Source organism: Canis lupus, chromosome 4, assembly GCF_048164855.1.
Source record: "Canis lupus baileyi chromosome 4, mCanLup2.hap1, whole genome shotgun sequence".
In the NCBI taxonomy this organism is placed as follows: domain Eukaryota; kingdom Metazoa; phylum Chordata; class Mammalia; order Carnivora; family Canidae; genus Canis; species Canis lupus.
Window position 1 is genome coordinate 53,558,664 of NC_132841.1, and position 10,514 is coordinate 53,569,177.

Genomic DNA, 10,514 nt, shown 5'->3' on the forward strand with positions numbered 1-10,514 from the left:
CCAAAAAGTTGTCTGAATTCTTGATAATGCCAGGAATGAACATTTATAAGCATTAGGCATTGTGCTAAGCACTTTTCTACAGCTTTTCACTGAATACTCATAACAATATCATGAACTGGGCACTATTACTCTTATTTTCAGATAAGGCTCAGAGAGGGTAAGTGGCATGCCCACAATCACACAGCTAGAAAGTGGGCAGCTGGGATTGAAAACCAGAGCTTTTGAGTGCAAGCCCCTTTTCTTCTGAATCACACACACTCAACACCTGACAGCTTGATTTTTAGGAAAAAACACCAGGTTCCAAACTCAACTCATAGCCTCCATCTTTTCCCATTCTTCAGTCCCCAGATTCAGTCTCTGAGCCATTCATTCTTAGGGAAGGAAAGAATGATTTCTCTGCCCAGAGGCAGAGTGGCCAAAACTCCTGTTTCCTGATTCACCTTGGAAATGTCAATTATACCACCACCTGCAACGCCTTATACTACCGCCTCCCACAAATGGGCAGAGGGAGGAAGGGACCCTAGAGGTGCTAAGTTAGAAAAGACATTTACAAGCAACCTCACAAATGCTCTCGCAACTGCTATCTTCCCTAGCTCCCCAGTAGGCCTGTGAGGCATTCCAGCATGCATCCTTTGCCTTCCCTGGGCAAAATGGTACTATTGCCCAGAGGGATTAAAAATGGGTCAAGGCTACCTAGCTAGCAGTGGAGGTAGGACACAGACCCAGTGCTGGGCCAGCTTGTTGGCATGATAGGGAAGCCAACATTCCTGGGGAGATGGTGGGGCCCTGCCGCCCACCATGGGATGGGCCTAGATTATCTTCTTATCACCACCCTCTGCCTCCTGGGCCCCACTGCCCACCTGGAGAACCGTATTCATGTCGGGGTAAGCGGCATATCTTGGGCATCACCTCGATCAGTGTTTTCACGTACTGGAGAATGGTTCCTTGGAGCTGACAAAAGAAAAGAGCAGCATGATTGAACGATCCACCGTTGCTATATATGTACATCTCTGGACTAAATAATGGGCTACTGAGGTACACAGGGTTCTGCTGCAGCCTGTGGGCAAGTGTCATAGATTGAATGTTTGTGCCCCCTCCCAATTCATATACTGAACCCCCCCCCCCCCCACAATGTGCTGGTGTGGAGATGGGGCCTCTGGGAGGTAATTACATCATGAGAATAGAGCCTCCTGATGGGATTCCTGCCCTTGCAAGAAGAGACAAGAGAGGTGAGGACACAGGGAGAAGGCAGGCATCTGTACCCCCCATCCACTCCATGCTGGCACTATGATCTTGGACTGTCAGCTTCCAGGACTATGAAAAAATCAACATTTGTTGCTGAAGCCAGTATGTGGTATTTTGTTATAGCAGCCTGAGCTGCATGAGACAGTGAGGCACTGTTCCTTGGGAGGAGAGTAGGTCCCCTTCTAAAGGTGGCGCATGGCCCCATTCTCAGAAAAATACATATACAGAAAAATGGGCCTTTATGAGACAGAAAGGGAGCTGTCTCAGTAGCACTCCAGGCTGTACAGACTTTCAGAAGGGCAATTTCTAGGCATGGGGTCTTTCCAGGGGCTGAGCTGCTTCCATAAGATCCAGGACTGAAATGTCATGGGCCAAGGGGCTGTGGAGACTGAGACACATTAGCCAAATTTAAACACAGAAAATACATAGCACATTTATCCCTCCTGTGTCCGAGGCAGACACCCATAATCCATTACATTACTTCAGAGGCCTGGAGTTAGCAGGTGAATGCTGTTTCCTATTTCTGGCAAGGTTATTCATTATTTCATTTACTTCTTTTTTGTCAACTCCACATTTCAGGAAAATCTGGTTTAAATGTTTCAGCTTTGCTTCAGCAGTGTCATGGAGAACTAAATAAAGGTTCAGATGATCATACTTGGGATGAATATAGAATTCTCTTGAGGCCAGTGCAGTATTTGCAAGTGTTGAGCAGTAAACCCCAAGGGAAGAAGCATGGTGATTGATTAGAGATGTCTGCCGTGAGCACAGGGTAGGGAAATGGTGGCACATATGTCATGGATTTGTGATGCTCTAATTAGAAAACACTGCATGGGAGGAGAGTATGAACAGTAATTAGTAGGCCCTAAAGGTAAAAAAATGAGAGGCAAAGCCCCAAGATCAGAAGTACACAGAAATGTTACAGAGCTTTAGGTAGGAGGAACCCAGGCATAAGGGCCCAGGATTTCTAGGGTGATTCCTCTGCACAGAGCTCAAGGCATGACCCAGGCCTCACTGAGGCCCTTCCTTACCAAGCTCTTGACAATCTTCAGCAGTTCCTCCATGACCACTGCGATGCCCTGGTAACCCAGGAGTCTGCAGATGGTCTTGAAGTGGGGGGGCCCCACAAAGTTCCTATAGGAGCTGTAGATGTGGCTGTAGGCAATGTTGAGAGGCTGGAAAACAGAGGTTGTGGCAAAATAAGAAACAGGGAGGTAAGTGGGTGCTGGCATGAGTCCTGCTGGGGGACAAAAGCCTGGTATCTGTAATCTCTCACTGGGAACCCCTGTGAATATGTTTGCAAGAAGACGGTCACTGAGAGAGGTGTGGCCAGTGACCGCAGGATGGCCCGAAAGCCACTCCATGAACAGCAGTTCCCCAGCAGAAGAGGAGAAAGAGCTTCCAGGCAAGTATCTTTTTTACAGGCACTCCTGCCACCCACAAAACAGGACTTTGACAAATTGAGGCATGGGGTAGTGGTAAAACAGATGATTCTGTTTTTTCTAGAGACATCTTTGTTACTAGAAACTGGCTGGAAGAACCATGTGGGAACTCAGTAGCTGACTTAATACTGTCTCCTACTGTTCCTTGTCTCCATTTATTACAGGGCAGGGTCCCAAGAACGCACAGGCCTGGGAGTCAGGAGACCTGTGCTGAGTGCATGCGAATCACCAATGCTCTTCTGAGCCTCAGTTTCTTCATCTATGAAATGAGGGTGTTGGATTAAATCAGGGGTTTCATAACCTTTCAAGTAGCAGTCCAAACAAAAGGTGTCATGGAAGCTGCTATGGGAAACAGACAAGAGCAGTTGCTCCATTTGACTGCTCTTTGGGGGCCACCACCATTGTCCTCTAGACTCCATGAGACACCTTCACTGATTTCATGAAATTTGCTTAAGATATTTTTCTGTCTGGGAATACGTGACTAAAATATAGGGCCCCAATTTGGTCTCACTCAGTCAGTGAGACGGTAAAGTTATGGTTGACTTCATTTTTGAAATGCTGCTATTTATGGAAGACCTCATGCCAGGCTTTGTGAAGCCCTCCATGTGTGTACTCGTTCAATCTTCACAACAAACACATGCATACAGACAATTCCTGGCCCCATTTCGCAGATGAGGGGACTGAGGTTCAGGGTGTTAAGTAGCTTGCTCAAGGTCACACAGTCCTTAGATAACTGAGCCCTGACCTGAATCCAGAGAGGTCTGATTCCAAAGCCCACGTTCTTCCCCTCTGTATGTAATGGTGGACTTCGGAGGCTGAATTCTATTAGAAACCATATCCAGTTTTTTAGATAAGGTGTCACTTCAAAACTTAGTTCCGACTATAGTATCCTATCTGGAATTGTAAAAATCTACATGGAACATGCAAATATGTAAAGACCACAGCTGATATTTTATTAGCTGAAATTTTCTATTAGTTGGCTAATTAGAAATTCTATTAAATAGGAACTGTAATGATGCTTTTGGAGGACTGTAAGGTTCTCAACTCCCTTTGGAGCCATTGAAGGAAGACTTAATTATGTTCAGTCTAGGCTTTGCGGTAAGTATGTTCTACTATATATGAATTCTAAACTTTACGAAAAAAGCATCACATTTATAGTACTCTCTAATAACACGGATACATGAAGAACACAATTAGAGGACCCACTAATAAGAATTTGTGAGGAATCAGAATACCCCTGCATCCAGCAGGTTGAATATTAGCTCGTTTGGTAAGGTAATGCCTACATATGGTAAGGCTTGGAATGTGAGGAGCAGTACTCTGCACTCAACACTGATGGGCTGTCCCAGTAAATTCTACTTAACCTAAGGGAGGGATGTCTTTATGTAGTTACTAGAGATTTCTAAATGTTATGAGGCAGGAAAGGCTTATGTTGGGCAGGAAATATGTAAGATTGAAAACATGATGTTTGCCGAAGTCAATGTTCAAGAAATCATGGAAGTATACGTATGGATTGTTGAGTTTGATTTAGTCGATCATGAAACCAGGCTGGGCCATATAATTTTCTGTATATGAAAGTGAACTGTTTTAGTGTCTCTGGAATAGTCCACCTATCAAACAGGGCTGGGACAGGGTGAGGTGAGGGAGATGCTCATTCTCCTAAGTGAGTGCATTTTAGCTCTGGTCCTGTTATCAAAGCCCTATTCTGTATTCTCCTGTTTTCAGTACTAGGGATGAGGAGTATACAGTAAACACCAAACAAACCATGGCTGACCCCTGGTTGGAGAAGGAGATTGATGAGAAAGGGGCAGGAGAAAATTGTCTAGGTAAGAGAAATGCCCTACTTGCTGCTTGGGTTGTTTACTACACAGCTGTATACACTTGTCAAAACTCATGAAACTGTATGTACACTTATGATCTGTGTATGTTATGGACAGAATAGTTGTATACTCTCAAAATTCATTTGTTGAAATCCTAACCCCTGTTGTGATGGTATTAAGAATGGGACCTTTGGGAGGTAATTAAAGTCATGATGATGGAATCCTCATGAATGGGATTAGTGCCCTTGTAAGAAGACAAACGAAGGCTTGTTCTTTTTTTTCCTCTACCATGTGGGATACCGCGAGAAGGCTCTCTGCAGAACATCAAGTGGGTCCATGCCAGACGCTTGATCTGCCAACACCATGGGTTCAGACTTCCCAGCCTCTAGGCAATAAATAAATGTTGTTTAAGCTACCCAATCTATGATATTCTTGTTATAGTAGCCTGAACTGATTAAGACTGCCATCTTACTGTATGTGATTATAACTCAGTATAAAAGTAAGTTAAAAAACCTACTGGGCTATACCATAGCCTAATTTACTTCCCAACATTTATTTTCAAAGATTAAAAAACAAAACCATGATTTGGATTTTCTCCTGAAAAGGGCTGCAGCTCAAGCCCGCACGGGAACAAGAGAATGATGACCTGGCTGTGCTAAGGGCATGTGACAGAGCTTACTGACTTGTAGAACTACCTTCTCATCTCCCCACCCACACCAGGCACTCTGGACTTCTTCTCTGAACCCCCAGTAAAGCTGTGAGCATTTCTCCTTCATCCATTCTCAAATATCCTATGAAAGGAATTTCTGAGCAACAGGGAGCTTTCAAATGGATATCCTTGAAGGATACAAAAGCAATCAACTACATTTTTTTTTTTTTTTGGACGTTTTTGTCTTGCTTTGATTCTAGGGGATGGTTCTGGGGGTGGGTATACCTGAGTTTAAATCCTAGGTCCACAAATTTACTAACTAGATGATTCTGAGCAAAGTACTTAAGCTCTCTAGGCCATGGTTTCTCCTAAGATAATAATATGAACTCCAATAGGGTTGTTGGAAGTTTATTTATTTATTTATTTTTATTATTGCTATTTTAAGTAGGTTCCATGCCCAGCATGGGCATGAATTCATGACCCTGACATTAAGACCAGAGCAGAGATTAAGAGTTAGATGCTTAACCAACTGAGCCACCCAGGCGCCCCTGGCTGTTGGAAGTTTAAATGAGATAACATACATAAAACACTATGCGTGGGGCCTGGCACACTGGAAGCACTCGCTCCAATAACCACCATTAATATTACTTTGATAATTTGCTAAGTAAAGACTAAAACAATACCACTTCTTGGTCAAATGTCCCGCAGCAGCTCTGGCTACAGTCACGATTCTCTGAATGTGGAGAGGGGAGTGCACATGTTGGATACATTTTTATAAAACCCACCGTACGTCCCACGTGGGGGTGTGACAGAGGTCACAGTTGGACTAGCTGATAGAACACATCAAAAAAGCAGATTTTGCTCAATACTGATTATGTTATAAAATGGTGTCCAACATCAGACTGTGTTGGGTAGAGGCCCTCACAGCTAGAAGTGCCCCAGTGGAGGCTGAGAAACTGTTGCTAGAAGGGAGATCTCCCTGCACTCATTGGATAGATGTGCTTACTCTCCCTGCAGAGCGTTCTGCTGCAGTGCTGGCTTCCTGGGCACTTCTCCAAGGCAGTCTTAACCTTCGTTCCTACCCAAGTAGCACGTTTCCCTTCACACTCATGGCAAGTGCAAATTAAAATATGTTCAAGTAGATGGAAACTGTTCAGTAGCTTCCCCAGTTCTCGGCAGAGAAGGAGAATAATTTTGGGATTATTTTACCACACACAGCAGTGTAAAGAATTCCTCTCACAGACCGGGCAGCGCACATAAGAGGCCCCTTGTTGCCATTCCTGTATCATCAGTCTTGGATCCTGGTCTAGACCAAAAATTTAGGCCTTAGTTGATGGCCCAAGCTCAGGAAGGATCAGTGTGAAATGAGCAGAATTCAAGTCCTCCTAAGTGAATAAGCTCCCCTTACTCCCCTCACCCCCAAAATACACCACACCCATGCAAGAGGAAACACACACACACACATGCATGCTGCAAAGTGCATGCACACACACCCCCGGAGGGCACCCATCTGACCTGCTGGCTCAATAGGAGGCTGGGCCCTATTGAGAAAATGTGGGAATATGGGAGCCTGGCCATTTTCTGAGGTTTAGCAAAGAAAAACAGGAAGGCAATATGACTTAAGACATCGGAAACTTGCTACACATCTCTTATACTAAACCAATCCTGTTGACTCAGGTAACAGTCAACTGGCCTGCCTTAGAAACTAATTATGTACCCTATTTAAGATATCTCACTTAAAATCAAGCTTGTTTCAAATCACACTGCACAAAATAGCTAACTTTATGAGATCTCAATAAACAATCTGGATTCAGAAATTAGAACCATATTCTTAATGTGACATAGATGTGCATATATATATATATATATATGCGCACACACACACACACACACACACATATATATATATATATATATATATTTTTTTTTTTTTAAGGCAGGGCAGTATTTTAAGGAGAGAAAATAAAGTGAGTTTTATCTGGCAGATTCTGGGCCCTATAATATTATTTTACGGACTTAAAAAAACTGTGGTAATATATGCATAACATAAAAGTTACTATTTTTTATCATTTTTAAGCATTGCATATGGACTTTTAAGTCCTAAGGCCTCTACCTCTGACAGTGAACACAGCCAGCTCCTCTAAACAATGAGGCCTATTTATCTGGCAAACTGAATTTGCAAGCAATTTGCATCTCTGCTTTCTGGAATCACAATCCCTGTTTTTCAGAGATTTCAAGAGGTATTAAATGGTTCCTAATTTCCTATGTTAGTTACAATTTCTCTAATGTTCCTTGAGCAACCAGAATCCCATCAGCCCAGGGACACAAACATGGCTCCCTAATTCAAGTTGAATTCAGGCTGCAGCTCAACTCTCTGAAATCCCCGCAAGGCAAGAGAGATTGAGAGATGAATAAAACTGCAATGCAGTCTTTGTTAGGAGAGCCTATGGGCTAAGATGGGTTAAAGGACTGATAAATCCTGAGTTACAGGTTCAAGGGCATCAGTAGGGCTTGCTGACGTTCCTGTCTGTCCCTTCTTGATATGTAGAGAGCTGTAGGCTAGGTCTCCAACATCTGGGTTCCATTTGGGCTTCTCAGCTCAGAGGTTGAAAAATCCAAGGGAATTGCTGTAGAGACCTCAAGAATTGATGCTCCTCTCTTTCTGGTCTCATGAATAAAGACAAGTGGAGAAAAGGAACCAGACTTCCATTCAGCAGTATGATACCCGTACTGTAATACTCAGAGATGCTAAAATTTTTGGAAGAAACCAATGTCAACCCTTTTTAAATAACCTGTACTCATATGATGATACACAAGTGGATAATACTTCTCTGCTTGTGAATAATTCTTTCATAACTACCCAGGCATATTGGTTTTCTGTGGCAGCTACAACAAATGACCACAAATCTGGTAAACCAGAAGAAATATATTCTCTCGTAGTTCTACAATCATAACCCAAAATCAGTTTGACTGAGCTAAGATCAAGGTGTCAATGAGGCCACACCTCCTCCAGAGGCCTGAGGGAAGAATGGATATTTTGCCTCTTCCAGCTTCTGGAGGCTGTCAGCATTCCTGTATTGTGGCCAGCTCCCACCCATCTCCTGAGATTTGGGTTCTTCCTCTATATGTATGCAACTTCCCTCTGCCTCCCTCTTAAAAGAACACTTGTGATAACATTTAGGACCCATCCTGTTAATCTTCTCATCTCTTCGTCCTTCACTTACTCACATCTACAAAGCCCCTTTTTTTCAAATAAAGTAGTATTTCCGTGTTATAGGATTAGGACCTGATATCTCGGTGGGGGGTGGTCATTACCAATCTCCTACATCAGGTAAGGCAAGGTACAATCACCCCCATTTAGTAGAGGAGGAAGGTAAATGAAGTGAAACACAGGATGATATTTCACCATGTGTTTCACAATTGCCAAAATAACAAAATTCTTCACTACTAGTGGATCAGTAATGTTGTATAGCTGGGGAGTGGTGCCATGCAGACCTGAGAGCAGGGGTGGCCACAGCAAAGCCAGTGACACTGCTGGTGACGTTGTCAGTGGGGCTGACGCAGACTCACCTGGGCAAGCCACGGTGGGAAGTGCTGGTAGCAAGGGATGGATACAGAGGAGATGTACTCAGCTAGATGCAGCAGAGCACTGGGCCCTAGATCTTACGGATGGTGATTTCATGGAGAAAGCGTTTCAAGAGTACGATAAATTTCCCTGAGGTCAAATCATGGGGGCGTCATTTAGCTAGTGATGACCACACAAACACAAGGTCCCACCAGCAATTTCTAGAGACTAAAAAGTTACTGGGACATTACTGGCATAATTTAAGGGCTGATTTGTGTGATAACCTATGTCACCTGGAAGGCAGTTTTATGATCGATTCTATAGAACTCACTTTACTGGGATCCCTGGGTGGCTCAGCGGTTTAGTACCTGCCTTCGGCCCAAGGCCTGATCCTGGAGACCTGGGATCAAGTCCCACATCGGGCTCCTTGCATGGAGCCTGCTTCTCCCTCTGCCTGTGTCTCTGCCTCTCTCTGTGTGTGTCTCTCATGAATAAATAAATAAAAACTTAAAAAAAAAAAACCTCACTTTACTTAGAGAATAACACATTTAAAATTTAGGCTCATAGACTAATTTCAATGACTGGACCAGTTGTGAAATGCTTTTGTTTTGTTTTGTTTTTACATTTAGTATCACCTCTAACCCTCTTGGTCAGGGGTACATGGACTCTAGACTCACGAGCAGGGAGAGGAAACAGTCACTGAATGTGCTTCTTCAGATGTATTTGATGGTTTCCCTGCTTCTGGTGGCTGCATCCAGGTGGTTGGATGTTCTCTTTGAGGTCTTTCAGTTCCTTGTCTGTTCCCGTCATTCTGGAATCCACTGAACTGTGAAGTCCTGTCTCTGGCTTCTCCAGAGAAGCAGAGCAAAGGTAAGTGTTCCTGTTGACTACTGTGAACCGAGGAGGAGGAGTACATCAGGGAGGCAGTCCAGGAGTCCCAGCTCTAGGGACTACCGACCAGGAGATGGCACAGCTTGGCCAAACCTCGCTTTGTGATGATGGTCAAGTTAACTAACCCCTGTAAACCTCAGTTCCTCCTTTTGCACAATGGTAGTAAGAAGTTGACCTCAAAGACTTGTTGCCTTGATAAAGTGACAAAGCACATGTAAAATGCACCAAAACATTCTCAGTGGTTATTTCTGAGTTGTACAGGTTTGAATGTTGCCTTTGGGCTTTTCTGTATTCTTTAATTTATGTACAATGAGCATACTGTTATTATTATTATTTTTTAATAAAGCTGTTTCAAGAAAGAACAAAAAGCAAGGAAGGAAGCATCATGTAGGGTGCAAACCTTGCTCATTACAGCCCCTGGATCAAGCTACAGTCAACTCAGGAGATGGCTCTGGCCCATTGACCCTTTCTTCTAAAGAAGAGCAGCTGTTCCCAGGCCCAGCTCTTACAGAGATAGGCTCATCTCATGCCCCAACACTAGAAGACAGGGATTCCTGATACTCCCATCTTATAAGAAGGGATCTGTCAAGGCTACATAGGCAGGATTTGAACCCAGCCTTGGGTTTTAGGGCCTGCACTCTGAACAACTACCTTCTCCTGGGTGCCAGTCAGCTCTGGGACCCAGGAATGCCCCGGGAATGGCCTCAGCTTGTCCCTCTGCTGCCACCTTCAGGAACGGCACAGGGACCCTACTCTGGTTGATTTCCTCTGGCTATAATCTACTAACCATGTGAGCCAATCAGAGCCCTCCTGGGCTGCCAACTGAAGAGGCTATAAATTGGACTTAGATGGACTTGGACTTGGATGCAGGCAGGAGGGTCCTCCCTGAAGGTGGAAAAAGTATG

General features: G+C 44.0%; 1 protein-coding gene across 5 annotated transcripts in view; it reads right to left on the minus strand.

Annotated features, from left to right (window-relative positions):
- The window catches only part of CYFIP2 (cytoplasmic FMR1 interacting protein 2), a 123,958-nt gene that overhangs the window by 36,282 nt on the left and 77,162 nt on the right, over positions 1–10,514 (minus strand). For all 5 annotated transcript variants that reach the window (XM_072824361.1, XM_072824360.1, XM_072824362.1 and 2 more), the window contains 2 exons: positions 2,274–2,417; positions 861–951 (listed from right to left, as the gene is read on the minus strand). In XM_072824361.1, the coding sequence (XP_072680462.1) occupies positions 861–951; positions 2,274–2,417 (235 nt within the window). The remainder of the gene's footprint in view (positions 1–860; positions 952–2,273; positions 2,418–10,514) is intronic.